This window comes from Podarcis melisellensis, assembly GCF_964234715.1.
Source record: "Podarcis melisellensis genome assembly, chromosome: 8".
Lineage (NCBI taxonomy): Eukaryota > Metazoa > Chordata > Lepidosauria > Squamata > Lacertidae > Podarcis > Podarcis melisellensis.
Window position 1 is genome coordinate 52,013,460 of NC_138540.1, and position 18,911 is coordinate 52,032,370.

At 42.7% G+C, this 18,911-nt stretch overlaps 1 protein-coding gene across 1 annotated transcript in view; it reads left to right on the forward strand.

The window, feature by feature from the left end:
• Nucleotides 1–18,911, forward strand: part of NECAB2 (N-terminal EF-hand calcium binding protein 2) — a 139,639-nt gene that overhangs the window by 70,409 nt on the left and 50,319 nt on the right. The window contains exon 5 of the mRNA XM_081920389.1: nt 1,769–1,866. Within this exon, the coding sequence (XP_081776515.1) occupies nt 1,769–1,866 (98 nt within the window). The remainder of the gene's footprint in view (nt 1–1,768; nt 1,867–18,911) is intronic.

Consider the following 18,911-nt stretch of genomic DNA (forward strand, 5'->3'; position numbering starts at 1 on the left):
TGCTTTATCATCTCCAGAAAAGGATTTACTTCTTCCATTCCTCACTTCTAAAAGCCAACTCTGCAAAGTGATTTCTTTATTTATTTTTCACTCCCTTGTCTGGTGAGGAAATATCTGCAGCTGCTGGAAATTAGGTGGCTGGGGTTTTTTAAAATCAGGCTCAAGCCGCTGTGGATCACAGTGGAAGGAGGACTCCTCACTGCTCCTCCAGCAGTTGCTATCGCTCCCTTCATCCTGCATGCTGTTCAGAGAGATATATGGCATTTTAATTAAGCCAAGGGAGGCTAATTAATGGACTGTCTTTTGAGGTTATTTATAGGAGAGTTCTGTAAGAAATGTCAATTCAATATGAATTGCTGCTTCTTTTCTAGCAGAGATTATGGCAGCACCAATTTCTGCACTTAAAAAAAAAAAAAAGATGGAAAACTTACTTAAATCTCGATCTGCCGGTGGAGGTTCATAGCTAAGTGTCAGGAGCGGGAATCAGAGACAGGTCAGCAATAAATCACAATGTGTCAGTGAAATTAACTCTTTATTCAAGGAAACAAGTTCAGCTCAGGAGGCCAGCCCTAGTGAGCACAGCAACACACCCTGGTAGATCTTACCCCTTTGAGGCAGTTGTGGGGACTGAATGTCCTCGCCTCCCCTGGGTACTTCCCAAGCAATCTACGACTCCATTGCCATGTCTGTCTCTGCTCCTCCCTCTTCATACCTCTTCTGGTCCTGGGAGACTGGGGGGGGAGGGGAACTGGTCACAGCAGGAGGGGAAGACATCCTCGTTTCTTCACCAGCCTGACTCATATCAGTCTCTTGGCTCCCCTCCTCACAAGCCTCTGCTTCTCCCTGCTTACTAAACCCTGTTACCACTTCAGCTTCCACCACACCTCCTTCCTCTTCTTCTGTCATCCCACCACCCATCCCCTCAGTCTGAGCCTTCTTTCCCTGGGGTTTTCCTTAAAGGTTCCCCAACTGGTGCCTCCCACATCTCCTCTGCATCCAGCCAGTCCATGACATCAAGATCTGCCTTCCTAAACCTAGTACCATCCAGTTGTTTGGTACTACAACTAATAGGACTATTTTATTGGATTATTTCACTTACAGATATTTTCAAGGGCTGTGTATTTGGTCCAGACAAATTTCAGGTCCTGAACAAAATCAGCATGACTCAGGCTGATCTGGGTCATGGCAGCCCTGGATCACCTTGAGTCAGGTCCACATGGAATAATCTGGGACTGTCAAAAGAGAGGGAGCACGGGCAGGAGATGATGCAGGCAAGATCTGCTAACAACCCTGATCAAACATGTTAGGGGGTGACAAATGGTTGTGGTCTCCCTCTTTCCTCTGCACATTTCAGCTTAATGGTGTTCTGGCCCAGCCACAAAAAAATCTCTTCAACTACTATCTTGGTGTACAGAAAAGGTCATGCAAATTATCCCTCAAAAATAAATGTAGCAGCACAGTAAGAACTTGCCTTCAACCCTTTGAATAGGTCTTAAATCAGAGGCTGGACAACCACCTGTTGGGACTAGCGTTGCATTTCCTACAAGCCCGTTACCGCTGCCCAGCTGTATGATTTGAACCCCTTTCACCTACTAAACATGATGGAGTGCAGTGTTTTTAGAAGTTGGAATATTTACTGGCTGGTACACTTTGAAACAGCAAGTTTTCAATTTGGACATTTACCTTGAGGCAAGCAAGTATGATTAAAATGTTATCCTTTATTTTTCCCTCCCTTCTCCTTTAATCCTGCAATATCCTTGGGGTCCAGATTATTTTACCGACCACATGGGAGATTATGAAGATGTTCTGGCTTCCCTGGAGACCCTCAACCTCTCCATTCTGAAGGCCATGGATTACACCAAACGGGTGAGTGTTCATTATGTCATATATACGCAATTCATCTGTAGCTGCTAAAGTTCTGAGTGGGTCAAAGCTGGATTCATGGAGTTTGTGACTTCTTTATTTTGGGGGTAATTCCTGTTCAAGGAAATGTGGAGAACTGGTGCTTTTCTAGTCCCCCAGTGCACATGAAAACTGGGGGCTGAATTATACCAGCCCAGATGATAGAGGGAAATAGGTTTTTTTAATGAAAAAATACAAAGGAGTGAAAGAGTGCACCTCCACTCTCACTTCTGCCATGGCAGCCAGAGTCTGGCAGGGCACTGGAAAAGATGAGGAAATGGTCTTCAATTTCTCACCACCACTAACCCTTAGGATTGCAACCTAAGAGTGTATAATCAAATGAACTCCATGTCTACAATTGACTCTTTACTGACACAAGTCAGAAGCCTGCAAGATGGATAGTGTGGGTGCATAGTAGGTAACTTTAAGCCTGTGTGAGAATAAGATGGCATGCAGACTGGCAATATATCTCAAGACAAAGGTGAGCCTCTTAAGTAAGGTGTATCCTCCTCAGATCGTAGGATGAAAACCCCAGTAACTGGTGTTTTCAAGCTTAGTTTCTCAATATTTTATGAAGCCTCAAGCACCATTCAGATGTCCTCCCACCATCCAATGGCCATGGCAGAAGCCTGTTAGTGCTGCCTTCTCCAGCTTGTCCCTGCAGGACCAACCAGATGTCCCTGGACAACCTGCGAGCAAGATCTGAGTTCAAGAGCAGTCTCCCTACTTGTGATTCCCGGTGACTGAGTTTCAGAGGCTTGCTGCCTCTGTCAGTGGAGATAGAACAAGTTCCTTATGAGGCGGAGAGAGATGGAAATGAAGGCCAAGAATATGTTCTGCTTTAAGTTCCTTTGGCTACTTATTCCTCAGAAACAGGCTTTCTGTGTAGAGTGACTTTCATTAAAGTTTGTATAATATGTTTTCCCCCTTCTGGTCTCTCCTATTCTTGAAGAAATAAATTGCTTTTCATTTCAAAGGAAAACTCTGGTATGCCCTTGAGTGCAGATGTGTTTCTAGCCCTGCTTCCTCAATTGCCAACCAAATAGGCTAAACTAATCTATTAGAAGGAAAATCCGCTCCAGACGCTATTAGTTGTAATCCCCCCCCCACACTTTATTTTTTAAAAAATAAACTTTTAAAGCAAAAGCAGGTGCAAGGTTCTAAATGTGGCATGCTGGATTCGTTTTATTAACATTTTTGCTATAGGCCTGTTTTACTTGTGAAGTTCTTGTATAACCCATTTTAATTGGTGTTTATACTTTGTGTCTTGAAAAGAACGCTGATAGTTTGTTTCTTTTAAGGAGACATGTGGCAATTATTTTCTGTGGGGGAAGCTCGTAAACTATCTCTGGTAATTAGGCACTAAAGTATACAAGCTAAACAAAGTGTGGGAATGTAATTACTTTCTGATTTAGGGAGATCTGCTGCTGTCGCGTTCAACTGGTAGGTGAAGCAGAAAGCTCAGAAAATTGTTAAAATAATAATAATCAGTTCTCTTCCATGTATAAAGTTCTATTTCATCTTGGGCCTGGACCACTGATGGCTTAAAACTGTCCCAGCTGTTGTGTTTCCTTATAAATGGTGGCGTTTAAATAAAATCTGCCTGAAAGTTGTGGAAGCCAAGTCATGATTGTTCAGTATACAGTACTTCTGTGTTGCCATCTGTGCATTTTTCTAGTGCAAGGCTAGAAATGGTCTTTCAAAGGATGAGCTGGTGAACAGCATCAGATGATGTTTCAGTTTATACTGAGTAAATGGTCAGAAATCATCTCTTCTTTTGCCTAAAAAGTTTGATAATTGTATTGCAACCTGTCTGAAGCCCCTTGGGGCATAGCTGCAACACAGACCTGGGCAGCAATGCCGAACATTACCCTCTTTCTTCATTGGGAGGGTTCAAGGACATATTCCAGCCAGGCACAAACACTTGCAAAGGGTGCAAAATAGGGCTGGTGACATGGAATGTGTAGAGGGGGTGTGGCCTGAGGAGAGTCTCGAGGGCCAGGTAGAGAGGCCTGGAGGGCCTTTTTTTTTTTTAGCTACAGTTGATTTAATTATCTTTTGAATATTTTTAAATACTTGTTTTAACTGTTTTCATCAACATAATTTTTAAATTACATGTTATATTTTTGTGAACAGCTGAGAGGTTTCCTTATCAAGTGATAAAAGAAATTTTGTTAAATAATGTAAATGACAGGTAATGTTATAGGGAAATCTTTTCAAGTCATTAAGCATGGCATATCACTCTGGTTCCCTCCTTGAAAACTGATGTTCTCTCAGCTATAACTCTTCACTCCTGCAGGAGGAAAATTAAGTCATGTTCAAAATTCTAAGGACCGAACTAGATGTTATGTGGAAAATCCATAAAGTATCCAGTGGCAGGTTTTGTACTATTGAAAAGCAGCTGTAGGAGGCTGCTGTTCAGAGCAAAGGAGTGGCAGGTGGTGGGTGGCTGGCTGCTGAATTCTTCCCACCATGCACCATGTGTTTGCTCAAAATAATTGTTCCCAAGATCTGGGGACCTATTTATTTACTTCTGCGGGGAGAAAAGCAACTTGGGCTTCATGATTATTTATTTATTTATTTTATATGTTCTTCAGCCATGAAAGGTTCTCCGAGTGGCTGATAGTGATAAGACAGTCCCCGCCCTCAGGCGTATAATCTAAAAGACACGACACAAAAGGAAAAAGGGATTAGGAGGGAGGAAGTGGGGAGAGGGGAAGCCAGAGTCAGGATTTTGACCATATACAAATGTTGAGAAGAGAAAGGATTTTACACCTCTTAGTATTACTACTCCCGATTCCAAAACAATGTCCCAGAATATATATCCTGCTATAATAACTTGCACGTTCTTTGGGAAACAACTAATGACAATGTTCGTATTAAAACTTTGCGGCTGTTTCCTTCCTGTGTTGTGTGCGGCTGAAAGTGGCCTTGGGAGAGATCAGAGTTAACTTTGTAGCCAAACTACAATTTATTAGGCTTAAGCTCACTTTGCAAGTCCTTTCTTACTTGTAGGAGGAAGATCTAAAAATAGGGCATTTCTGTTAATTTTTTGTTTTTTTAAGGCTCTATTGAATAAGAAATACTTGGTCTTAATGTAACCCATGCAGTTCTCTTAATTGCTTTCATGACTGGAAAGAAGCTTTCCTGCTGATGTCTCACATCTTCAATAAGAAACTCTAAAAAAAACGGCAAAGCAAGACATTTTGGGGAAGGGCGGCTCCCGTAAGTCTAGGGGACTAATGGATTGTCAAAAGCAGGTTTGCCATAAGATGGCCTGAAAACAAGGGAGAGAGCAACCTGGTGACTTTGGATGGCTTCCCATTATATTTATGACCGTGGCTGAGATGGTGGACCACTGAATAATTGAAGAGTGCTGTGGAGCCAGTGGACTTTGCCTAAAGCAGTAATTATACTGCAGCTGGAGCCATCTGCTTGCATTAATGCCAGAAAGGTGGAGGGGTGGCCTCTTTGGTGAGCAGCAATGGAGAAAAACTCCCGGAATAGCATTAGTGCTGCACAGCACTTAGTAAGGAGGTTGGAGAATTCTGAAGAAAACAGAAATCAGTGGAAATTGCCAGTGTTTATTTGGAGGAGAGACTATTTCTGCCCAATCAAGCTCACAGTTCTTATAGAAGGTGAGAAGTTTGCCAAGGAGGGGTGAGCAGTGGCCAGGGCCCTTCGCACACCAACCTCTGGGGAAGGTGGAGTGTGACAGGCCGCCAGCAAATGAGGCAGCTGATGGAGGATCAGGCTGCATACAAAGCAGTCTGACCTGGGGATACTGATGGAAGACAACAATATGGGAATATTTGAGGACTTGAAGTTTGAATGAGTATGGTAGCATGCATAGTGTATTGTCTGCAAACCAGCTTCCATCACACACACGCACGCACACACACACACACACACCCTGCAGAGTGAGGTAATATGACCTTGGCACAGAGGTCAGGCAGTTTCTGTCAGAGGTAGGAATAGGGTGACTTTGGAATACACCAATCAAATTACATCAAATTATTGGGGTCGGGGTGTGGAAATATATTTTTCATATTTTTCATACTTGGAGCCAAAATAGCTAGATTTGCCAAGACCAAACTGAGCCAAAGGGCTTTGTGTTCCTTTGGCTTTGTGATTCTGTGACCGGACAACATATGTCAGCTATTTAAATGCTATGCTGAAGCACTTTTTGAAAATGGCGCCTAAGATCTAAAGATTTCACACTTCTGTGAGCCCAAACTATCCTCATGATGATTGAGCCACTTGATAAGCTTGTGTTGAGTTGAAAGTGTCTCCTGTTGGCTGGTGTGTTCTGTTATTCTCGATTCTGCTAAGAATTTCTGCTCTTAAAATTCCACCAGAAAACTGTGGGGTGGCTAACTTTATAATGTCCTCATTATGCCTCTGAAAATTCTCACCATCTGCCCATAGACTTCAAAAGGAAAACTGCTAGGCTGCTAAAACTTGATTTTATCACAAGCGCTTGTTTCAATGTGTTTGTATACTACTCTATTTTTCATTTCCTTGCAGAATTGGTTTGGGCGCTCACAAACAACAGCAGATGAGAATGTCAACCTGTTTTTCATTAGACTGAGCCAACTCGAGCAATGCCCGGATCCCTCTGAATAGACCTGATTTGTCTTAAGATCTGAGCCTTGGCCAAATCCAGTGCATAGCCTTGCTGGCCAGCCCTTCAGAGAAATGTCTATCCCCTGCAAAGCAGGACATGCAACCACCCTGTATTGCACTTTCCCCCAGAAAGATGAGACTCTGCTCTGGGAGAATGAGGAATACAATAACCCTTCAAATTGTATTCACCTTGGCTGATTACTTTTCTCTCCCTTATACAGATATATTTTCCTTCAGATCTGCTGAGCAAGCTCCATAATAACTCATTTTCACACCCATTCCTGCAGAGAGCAGGTTTTTATATGCTGTGTTCCCTTGGGAAGTACTGCATTGTGGCAAAAGGGCTGTTAATCTTCTACACTTAACTAGCATTGCTGTTAAGCATAGTAAATATATAGATAACAAGATATCCCCAGAAGGAAAATTGCAGCTTTAAAAAATGTGTCCATGGCACTTGCAAAACCCATGCCAAATTTGTGTCCCCAGATTTCTTTTACATGTGTTGCTCTGTGTGAGCCTCTCATGCACAGAACCAACCTTTGTGGTGTTTCCAGTTCCCCAGCTCCTGTCCCAAGACAGCCATCTATTGATGTATTTTATTTGTTTGTTGCATTTTTATTCCACCTGTAACTCCAAGGTGGCATCCATGGTTCTCCCTTATTTATTCTCCTCCTTATTTAATCCACACAAGAACCCTGTGAGGTAGGTTAGGCTGAGTGGCAACGACTGGCCCAAGGTCATCCAATGAGCTTAATGGCTGAGTGGGGTTTCAAACCCTGGTCTCCTAGGTACCAGTCCAGCACTTTGACCACTACACTACACTGGTATCTACTGTGTGGTGTAGTGGTTAGAGTGCTGGACTGGTATCTACTATGCATCTACCATAACATCTACTGTAGAAGTTTACAGAAGCAAATTATTATTATTGGAGGCTTGCCCTTTAAGTCAAATGGGGCACTTCCCCACCAAGCTCAGCCCATGGGGGGCATGCTCTATTGGTCCTTGGTGCTAGCTTCACCTACAGTTAGTCTCTCTGCTTTTTGCACCAATGGACACCAGCCCTCCCACCCACCACAATATTATTATTTTGTGGTCTCCGCTTCCTCTTAACAGATAGTTGCAGAGAGTTTTGGAGGAGAGGTGATTGGAGAGTTATGGCATTTTGTTGTGCATGGTATGTTCACAAGTATGACTTAAGTGGAGGATAAGAACTCATAGCAAAACCACTGATGCCCACCATATCAACCAGAGAGAGATATTCACAACCCAAGGTGCCTTCAGATCTCACAGCCATCACCCATTGCAGCTAACATTCTTTCTGTCGAAAACTATAGTTACTTTCACACACAAGACCCACCCTTAGCTGGGTAGTGGGAGAAGATAATTCATACTTGTCACTCACATTTCAGAAATGATTTTTACTAAGCCTGTTCTCCTACAAGTATTTCCTTTAAATAGACCGTGTCTCATTCTGACCCATAAACACTGTGTGAAGGAACAGAATTTGTGTGTGAAACATGGGTTGTCAAACAGTTGCCTTTTGTGTTAAAGGCTCTCCTGTACAGGAAGGCTCAAGGTTCACAGGAAGGTAAGATGTACGAGAGGATGCTTTGCTCAGGAAGCTGTGCACAAGAGGGTCAAAGATCCAGCCAATTAAGGAGAAAGAGTGATGCAACCAGAGGTTTATTCTCCTCCTGATTGGCTGAAAGGTTAGGAGGAGGAATGAAAATATTGTATATAACTTGGAGTGTGGGGAAATAAGTTAGTGAAGAAAGTCGAGGAGTCAAAGTTAGCGTGAAGTCTCAAGTTTGAAAAGGTGAAGAGTTGTGCAAGAGAACATTGTAAAGAAGCACTTGAAAGTGTTAAGGAGCTTAGTTGAACAATGTCTGGAAGGAAAAGAGGACCAGGAAGGGACCGCAAAGCTGAACAAATGGAATGCAAACTGAAAGGTGTTGGCTTGGTTAGGGAAACTATCTAAAACAGCTGTACCTGTGTTTCATCTTTTGTTCTTATGGGTAACTGAAATTATCGGTTTTTTAAAAAAAATATCTTTGTAACTTCTTGCCTTACTAAATCCTGAAGTGTAAACATAGTTTGTTTTTTGGGGGGGTGAGGGGGAATACTCTGATCTCTGGTTGTTCACCCCACATTTTTATTGCCAGAATGATGACAGGAGTTGTAGTTCAACAACAGCTGGAGGGCTCCCATTTCTCCAACACCAGCTATATTTCAAATTGGGTGAACTATGATGAACTTCAGCAACTTCACTCAGTGGAATCCCTGCAATGCGTAGACCCCAGTCCCCAAGCCTGATGAGCAGCACAGTGCAATGCATGGTGGCAACCCAATTGCTCTTGCCCATCAAATAGGCAAATAGGAGCCATGCAAATGCAAGAGAGGAAGAACGCATAACTGGAGACAAGGCTTTTCCAGAGCCAAGATATTGGGTGGGCTAGGTTCCAGCTAAAGACATCTTCAGAAGGAGAGGAGAGCAGATCTGTGATAGTGGGACAACAGGGAAGAAATATGTTTTTGAATGGAAATATATGTTGCAGCCAATGGAATAAACATTTGGCAGCTTTTTCAAGCAGAGCATGCAAAGTAATCAAAGGATTTGAGGGGTTGGGGAAAGATGCTGCATGACTCTGTAGAACCCAAACCGAGCTATAGGCAGTAGAGAGTATGTCAGATCAAGCTAGATTTTGCATTTTAATGCTGGTAACAATGCTGTATTCCCCTTGCTTCTTTTAAGAGCTGGATCCAAGTTCTGCGGACTAAATTGATTCTGGCCGTTTGCACCTTGCTCATATATATTTCAGGAGCAAAGAGCTTTGGGTAACCTGCCAGAAACATTCATAAATATTCACTTCGAACAAGTAGGACAGGTTGCAGATACTTCAGTTACCTTAACAGACCTGCCCTGCCCAAATGCCACTTCTTATATTTCTACAGTTCTGGAAGGAAAGCAAGCATTTGGCAATGTTGTCTTCTGCATCCCAGTTCATGCACTCATTGGAACTTGTGTGGCAGATAACCAATCATGCACATCATATAATGCATTCAGTGTGGACTCTTCTAAATCCAGGGGCAGGGGAAGAAATCACTCAAAGTTCTTATTTAATTTCTTTTATTTACTGCAGTTACAGTAGATCCCAAGGATATAAGTGCATGGGTGTGGGGAACACTATTGCTGGAGAGTCCCAAGGGGTAGGTCCTTCTACTTGCTCAAGAAAGTCAAACTCTTACAGATGTTTTAACTCTTCCTCAGCTAGCTTTCTGATGTGTAAGAGAATGCACCCATGTGTTAGGCACACTGGCTGAACAGTGTCATCAATGTGTTTGCTTTCTTTTTAGCTTTCCAATTCTTTGAAACTTTTCTTGATGGTTCTGGACTTCTACAGGCATATATCTTGACTGTTGTGTTCTGTAGTGGTGGCATCTGAGGGAGTGCACCATAGGCACCCTCAGCCATCATATTCACAGATGCACCTGTCTCAATGAAAACTTCAGCCTACTGTCCCAGTATGAAAATGTGGTGACATGGCAGACAGTTCTGCTTGAAAGCAGTTGTTTGTGTGGAATACTCTGTGCAAACCTACTGGTCCTCTTCTTTTGGTGGTTCAGTCTGAACAGCAATTGCTTGCCTTTAGATGTAACTATGTGGTATAAGTATGCAGCTGCTGACCTGCATACTCTTAAGTAGTTATTTCTTTTCCCGTGATTGTGGCAAGCTGTGCCTTTGGCTGGGCAATCGCCTCTGTGGGATCTTTTGCCATTGCAGTGGGTTACCTGAGCTGCCTTCAGAGACACCAGAGCCCTCAACATCCCTATCCCCTGAAGAAGGGGAACCTGACTCCAGGGTGGGAGAAAGAGGCAAGGGCTGTCTGCAGTTTTCAAGATTTAGATGAGATCTGTGGAGGAGGAAATGAATCAGTCCAGTGAAATACTCTAGTTTCTTCTTTCCAGTAGCACCTTAAAGACCAACTAAGTTAGTTCTTGGTATGAGCTTTCGTGTGCATGCACACTTCTTCTGAAGAAGTGTGCATGCACACGAAAGCTCATACCAAGAACTAACTTAGTTGGTCTTTAAGGTGCTACTGGAAGGAATTTTTTTTGTTTTGACTATGGCAGACCAACACGGCTACCTATCTGTAACTCTAGTTTCTCTCTGTGTGTGTGTGTGTTGTAGTTGAAAGGAAGTGGCTAAGCAAAACCAAACTGTGCAGGGGGCTGGATGAAAAGGCGGATGCCTTGGTGGCATTGCTTTACTGCGAAGTTGGCATCCGTGAGCTGCTGAGTGGGCAACAAATGTCTTGGTCAGCATAGCAGCATGAATCTATACAGCAACGTTTCCTCCCCTCCTTCAGTAGTCAAACCGCTTTCTTTTTTCCCATAATCAATACCATTGCTTTCCAGGGTGAAGTGCTATCTTTTACCTAATTTCTGCAGTATAAATACCAGACCACAGAAGTGTTGTGCCTTTGCCCTGTGCTGATTGGGGCTGATGAGAGTTGCAGTCCAAAATATCTGGAGGTGGGATGTAGGCTCCCTTGGACTAGGGGCATGGTCTCACCTACTCACCATGCTGAGACCAATGGAGGAAGGGCTGCTCCAGAGGCGGTGCCAGTTCCAGGATGTGGTGGTCCCTTAGACAACAACAGTTCATTAGGCCATGGCTCTCCTGTGTCGTGCTTCATTTGTCTTTTGATTTAAGGCCAGGACAGCTGAAGAGCTCAGAAGGGCAGCTGGGAACTAGCTCTAGCATGAACTGAGCACAAGTGAGTACAAGCTTCAATAAGCCTTCTCCAACCTTATGTTCTCCAGACATTGTTCCCTACAGCTCCTATTAGCCCAGCTAACATGGCCTATGGTAAGAGATGATGGGAGTTGTAGTCCCATGGAGAAAGTGGATAAAGAACAGTTTTTCTCCCTCTCTCACAACACTAGAACTACTCAGGCAGGTTGGGAAAGGCAGGCTTTCTTACATTTAGGAATCATAGAATCATAGAGTTGGAAGAGACCACAAGGGCCATCAAGTCCAACCCCCTGCCAAGCAGGAAACAAGCAGGAGTCAGCCCTGACCTGGTTTTAGAGGCCATTTGGGCTATATTTCTCTTTCTTCAAGAGGAGCATAACTCTCCCCACTTCTAAAACAGGCCATCTATCCGATTTCTAGAACCGATATTTTTTTCTCTTTTAAATACCTTTTGGCCCCCTTTTCACCTTTTGTATCCCATTTCCATACTACTCCTATTTTTAAAAAAACCCTCAAAATATATATCTCAACACTTATTTTAATTAGAAATGTTTAAGGAATTTGATTTCTGTGAATTCTGATGTGAACTCACTTTTTCACATCTCCTGAGCTAATGAGCTGATCAGAGAATAATTACCCTTCAGATTTCACATGTCTCTGAATTCTGCTATACAGTTCTTGGCTCACAAAAGGCTCCAGGGGGTGTGATTTGCCTAAAATCGGGGGCAAGTCAGTGGGTGTAGGTTCTTGTTGAGTTCATTAAGAATCCCCCCTTACAATGCAAGTAATGAATGAAGATTGTCTGAGCTAGAATGCACAATCAAGTTCTTGGTATTTTCTATTAAACTTGATACCAATACTACACTGCTGTTAGGGGTGGAGAGCCATTTTCTAGATTTAGTCTGGTCAAGTTTAGCCATCCATCTTCATTTCAAAACAAAAATGCAAGAAAAACATGATTTTTAAACCTCTTCAGTCCTGGGTGTGTCTGGAGATCTTTCACAAACAGCATGTGACACTCAGGAATGAGTAATTCTTTTTTTTAATTGTGAACTTTCTCTTCCTTTTAAAAATAATCTTTGAAAGATCTTTATAAAGAATGAAACCTGTCACACACACAAAATAATCAGCATCCCAGACTGCTCTAAAGAAAGATTTCTGGCACACACAAAAAGGGCTTCTTTATCGGATAAATGTATGTAGCAGTTGCTTTTCTTTAGATCCAGGTGTCTTACATTTTCTTTTGTGTAAACCTTTTTGCACAAAGACAAAGCCTCTTTCATATGTTAATATTTCTCCTTTATCAAGTATTTGATTGTTTACTCATCAGCTGAAAGCTGATTACCTACTATGCAAATTCTGTTTCCCTGATGTCCACTTGTTAGAATAGCTTTAGGGACTCTTGCACCGCCAGATGTATCTTGGGCCAAGCTGAAATGCTACAATGTTCTACTTTTTGACACAAACATTTTTTAAGACCCTAACTTTACTATAGTGAAAACAGGAATCCCTTTTTTGCAACTGTTTTAATTTTATTTTATGGTGCTGCATTGGTGTCTGACAGATAAAAATAAGAGCAAGGTGGCAGCTGCCTCAGGTAGCAGAATTGGCAGGGAAGACAAGGGTAAGTTTTAGAAGAATCTTCCCCCTCCCAATTCCATTTTTTAAAAAAGTTCTCCAGAATACTTTGGGCTCAGCCATACTTATTGAAAAGGCCAGTAAGGGATTGGGAATTTAATTCATCTGCACTCACCTTGTTTTTGATACGACAGAAGTTGATTTTGTAGGCAATCTTGATAACTAGATTGTGAGCAAGCCAAAGTGGCCCGTGGGCATTTTGGAATTCGATTTCTCTAATGTTCTCCAACTGCAGGGTTTCTTAATAACGGAAGCAAGAGGAGGTCTTGAAATTTCCCATTTAATGAGAAATGGATTCTCTTCCACACGCCAATGGGGCAGGGTGTGTGTGTTAATTATTTGCTGAGCTCATTTCTGTCCAACTTTACAGAGAAGGGGTGTCCAATCTAAGTCCAGGGACATGCAAGAGTTTCGATATTAACCAACTAGCTGTGTACTGAGCAAACAGACAGGACACCTAGTCACAGCCTTCCCAAATATGTGAGATGCATCATAACCTATTTTAATTATAATCATAATTTCTAAATTTGCATGCACACAAATAAATGTAAATGTGTGCAGATGTAAATGTTATGCTGATCTGTGTCCCCTTTTTGGTGATACTTAACCTTAATCTTAGTGTGGCTCCATCTTAAGTTTTCCTCTATAGTTCTATAGCTCTGTGGGAGCCCTTCAGTTTTTGGCTGAGCCCATTTCAGATCAAACAAGGAAGAAAATGGATTCCAAGGGCTTTTTCTCATGCTCCATACTAACAAACTTCGCTTTACCAGATATTGCACCTGGTGTCAGTCCTCACTCACTGATGAGTGTAGCTGAATGTCGTTTTGCTACATTCCCACTTTACTTCTTTTTCTATTGTACATGTAAAAATGAATGTGTGTTTTGATGCATAGCAAGGGTTTTTTTGGTAAGATCATGATGTTTCTTGGACCCTGGATCCTGGAACTTGTGCAGAGATCCCACCAATAAGAGTAAAGCTCAGAGTCCTGTACTCTTTCCCAGCACACAAAGGAAGTTTAGGAAGGAGATAAACCTGTTACCTACCTCACCCTTGTTTCTCTGAGGTCATCTCACGTGGGGCTGCCCTTTAAGACAGTCTCCAGGCTGAAGCTACTGTGGAATGCAGCTGCTAGGCTGGTAACTAGGGACCATGTCCTGAAATCACCACATCACCTGCCAGTGAGCTACAACACCCAATTAAAGGTGTTGGTATTAGCATAAAGGTAAAGGTAAAGGTACCCCTGCCCGTACGGGCCAGTCTTGACAGACTCTGGGGTTGTGCGCCCATCTCACTTAAGAGGCCAGGGGCCAGCGCTGTCCGGAGACACTTCCGGGTCACATGGCCAGTGTGACATCGCTGCTCTGGTGAGCCAGAGCTGCACACGGAAACGCCGTTTACCTTCCCGCTGGTAAGCGGTCCCTATTTATCTACTTGCACCCGGAGGTGCTTTCGAACTGCTAGGTTGGCAGGCACTGGGACCGAGCAGCGGGAGCGCACCCCGCAGCAGGGATTCGAACCGCCGACCTTTCGATCAGCAAGTCCTAGGCGCTGAGGCTTTAACCCACAGCGCCACCTGTGTCCTGTTTGTAGCATACAAAGCCCTAAATGGAATGAGACCCAAGTACCTAAAAGAGCACCTTCTCCCATACCAAATGTATTGGTTGCTACAATTGGTAAATGATGCCGCCTTGGTGGTGGTGCTACTGGTAGCTGCTCGATTGGCATTGACTTCTGACAGGGACTTATTGGTGGTGGTCCCTAGTGAAGTGTGCCTGCCTCCCTCATTATGCCCAGGAGAAATTTTAAAAAACCCCTCTTCTTAATAATATTGTTATTGAGATGTTTGCTGCCCTGGGACCCTTTGGGAGGAAGGGCATTATGTAAATTAAATAAGGGTAATCATGATGACGGTGTTGATAATGCTTTATGGACCTCAGTGAGGTACATAGCTGGATCCCATTTACAATGCAGCAGAACAAAATAAACCTTTTCCTTTACTGCACCACTTCATAAGGAAAGTGAGGAACTGAACGACTCTCTCATTTATTTATTTTTTAAAATCTGTACTAGTGATAGAGGATAAGGATCCAGAGATCATGCTAAGGGTGGTCAAATTTTGCACGGCTGCCATAAAACTCAGGGAACAAGCTGTGCATTACAAAGGCTAAGCCTCAGATGCAAACCCTAAATAATATTTTAGAGACTAAGACCTAAACCACATTTCTAATGGCTGTCACATTTGTGTTGTTTATTGTTATATTCGATTGTAAATTCAAACTTAATTCTATTGTGGTTTATATTTGTTTAGTACGGTATGTGAATCTGGTCTGGGACCATAATAAACTTCATTTCATTTCAATCTGTACTAGTGTGCCAGTTCTGCCTGGCTTTCTCCCTGTGTTGCTTTTAATTCTGCATGTTGAGAGCTTTTTTCCCTTCCAGCATGCAAACTCCCACCTGTGCTCTGCCTGAAATAATAGACTCTAAGGAAAGCCTGATTCTTCTGCATGTAGCAACTGTGCCCCATTCTCAGCTTGTGCTTCCTGGGAGGGTGAGGGAGAACCTGTTACTGGACTGTACCACTTTAGACTGTGGGTGAGGAGAAGATTAAATGTAAAAAAGCAACTGCCAATAAGTCAGGGGGAGAGCTAGGCTAAGGCCAAATCCTATTCACATGGAATCAAATTTCTCCCCCAACCATGCTCCTCACTTTGACTTCCCAATGGTCATCCCAGGAGAAAAGCAAAGAAACCCAAAAGCTTGGGAAAAACCCCCCAAAACCCTTCAGCTCAAATCCTGAGACACAGGAAGCCAAGCAGACCCTCAACTGGCACTTTATAGTTGGCCTCTAAATGTGCCTCAGCAGAAAGCAACCTAAAATTATGCTGAGCTTAACAATTTAGAGGGACAAAAAGAAGAGAAATAAATGTCTCGTTGACTTCAGGTCTGGGCTGCCTTTTGAATCCAATGCTCATTAAAAGTCTCCAGGGTATTTTTCCTCCCCTGTGCTGGAGCTTTAAACTCTTGGCAGAAAACACTTTTAATTGCCCGGCATGTGGACTTCTAGAGGACTTAGCAAACACAAGCTAAAGCCTTTAAGAGCTGCCTCCTGAGGTCACATTAGCACCTCCAGACCCCTAGGTTTTAATGGAGGGCTGTTAAGTCTCTTCCATTTCCTCATGAAAAGGCAGCGGGGGGGGGGGGGCTTGACAAAGTCCGAAGAGAGAACCAAGTGCGGTGGATTCTTTATTATGGTACTTTAGCAATATGGAAAGACACTGGGTGTTTTTACCTGGTTTTTGGAAAAGCTACAAAGTGCATCAGTTCAAACACTGAGTGCTGGAACAAACATTCCCAATCTGGTGCCCTTATAATAACCTAAAGAGTGCTTTTTTCTATTAAAAATGTGTTAGGGGTGTTAAGAGAAAATACTGCTCCTTTTCCCTTATGGGGTACCCGCCCTGGAGTCCAAGACCACCCCCAGAAACATCATACATACATCACAGAAAGGGTGTGGCCCAAGACCACCCCCTTAATACATCAGAGAAGGGGTGGGAATCTGGGTGTGTTGTTTCTTCCTGTCTGCCACGTTACCTGAATGGATTACCTGGGCATCTTGACCACTCTTTTGTTATGCTAACTACTCAGTTTCTGAATCCAGGTCACGGGTCACAGGCTCACACCCTATTCATATCTTTGTTGTTGTTGTTTAGTCGTTTAGTCATGTCCGACTCTTCGTGACCCCATGGACCAGAGCACACCAGGCACTTCTGTCTTCCACTGCCTCCCGCAGTTTGGTCAAAATTCATATCTTAAATGTGCCCTTAAGACAGGATTCGTGAAAGAGACAATGGGAAGATTTCCCATTTCCTTTGACATTGCGGAGAAATATTTGAGGTCATTTGGGGAGAGAGAAAATGGTTTCAGGACTTTTCTGTGGGTTTCTGACATGTGGTTTACATATTTGTATGTGTTTGCTTGCTACATTTATGAACATCTATTTTTTATATAGAAGACCTTAAAATTCTTATAACAGGGGTACTCTCATTTTGACTCAAGAAAATCACCATTTTATAGTTCAAATCAGGAAAAATAAATACAGTAAATGGACAAAAGTACAAAGATTCACAAAATGTTTAGGGGTATGCGTACCCCTGCATTTTCCCCAGAAAAAAACACTGAACCTAAAAAAAGCTTTGCTGTCTCAGGCCAATGACCCATCTAGTCCAGCATCCTGTTCTTCAGGTGGCCAACCACATGCCTATGGGAAGCCCACAATAAGGACCTGAGGGCAACAGCCCTTCCCCTCCCTATGATTCCCAGCAGCTGGAATTCAGCGGTAGTCTGCCTCCACCTTTGGAGTAGAACAAAGTCATTGTGGCTAGCAGCTTTTGATAGCTTTATCCTCCCTGAAGTTGTCTAATCCTCTTTTAAAGTTGGTGGCCATCCCTGCCTCCAGTGGGAGTGAGCTCCATAGCTGAACTATGTGCTGTGTGAATAGCTTTTTATTAATCTGTCTGGAACAAGCATGGGTTAACTTGACCTTCCAGATGTTTTGGGACTACAACTCCCATCATCCCAGACCACTGGTCCTGTTAGCTAGGGATGATGGGAGTTGTGGTCCCAAAACATCTGGAGGGCTGAGTTTGCCTATGCCTGGTCTTGAATGTTGCAACATTCAGCTTCATTTGATGTCCAGAAGTTCTAGTGCTGTGAGAGGGGGATAAAAATTGCTTCTCTACCCACTTTCGGCTTGCCCTGTGTAATTTTATAAACTTCTATCATGTCACTTCTTGCACACTTTTCCTCTAAACTAAACAGTCTCAAATGATAATATTATAAATGGTGAATTGTGGCAGCTACATGGTTTTTATCACACTAAAGGCAAGTGAGGGAAATTTTAAGATGAAGATCATGTAAAGATCTTCACGTGGAAAGTTGAAGAATCACCAGTAAGGAGATAAGAGTTTTGGTGTGTATAAAAGTGTAGGAAGGAAGGAAGAACTTGGTCAGCTTTATTCTTGCAAAGTTTTGTTTTCTGAGGCAAATAACCTGAACAGGATCACTAACAAGATATGGTAATGCTTTCTTTAGCTGTTCTCCAATCTTAAGTCTGGCATCAGTTAAAAAGATGATGTAAATATATTCCTCCTCAATTTCCTATTTAAACATGGCTTAATTGACCAACAGTTATTATACACTGCCTCTGGCATAAATATTGTAACTTGTTTTTAAGAAACTGAACAGGAAATAACTATTCAGGGCAGAATTAATCAGAGCAAACCTCATTAAATCTCCCTAGGACAGGCTGACAAATCTGTTAATAAGGCTAAGGGCTGAAACACTTTTTGATCATTGTCATCTTAATGGCCTGCTCTTTGCAAAACAAGTTAACGATATAAGGCAACAGAAATTCAGACAGATTATTATAAAAACACACATATCTGCATATGATTCACCATGTATATTAGTATATAAATCATTGGGGCTGATTCATATAATACAGGCAATTGCTCAAAAATTGGAGTGACATTTTTGAAATGAGAAAGCAGACAGGGAAACATGTAGTTGCCATTTCCATAACATGGTTGGTTTTGTCTTTCAGATAAAAATCAAAACTTCCTTCCTTTTTTCCCTAATTTAAGAAGGAGATTATCTAAAATTCTGGGAATGGTACCTGCACAGTTTGCCACAGTGTGTTGCCCTTTGATTGTTCTCAACTTCCAATCCTCATCCCACCTCTTCCTTGCAAATGAATGGAACTTAGTAAGGCAGAAGAGGGGAAAGGATTAAAATGCAGAATGGAAATTAAAGCTATAGGACAGGGAATGGTGCCCCTGTGACCCCCCAAAGCTGTTGTTGGACTCCAGTCCCCATCACTCTTGCTCTGTCATCAAACTCCTTGCCTGTGCTCCCCACCCTTCAGCATCTGCTGCCTGAGCTAGCTGCTTCACTGTCTAATGGTAGGGGGCAGCCCTGCTGGCAACT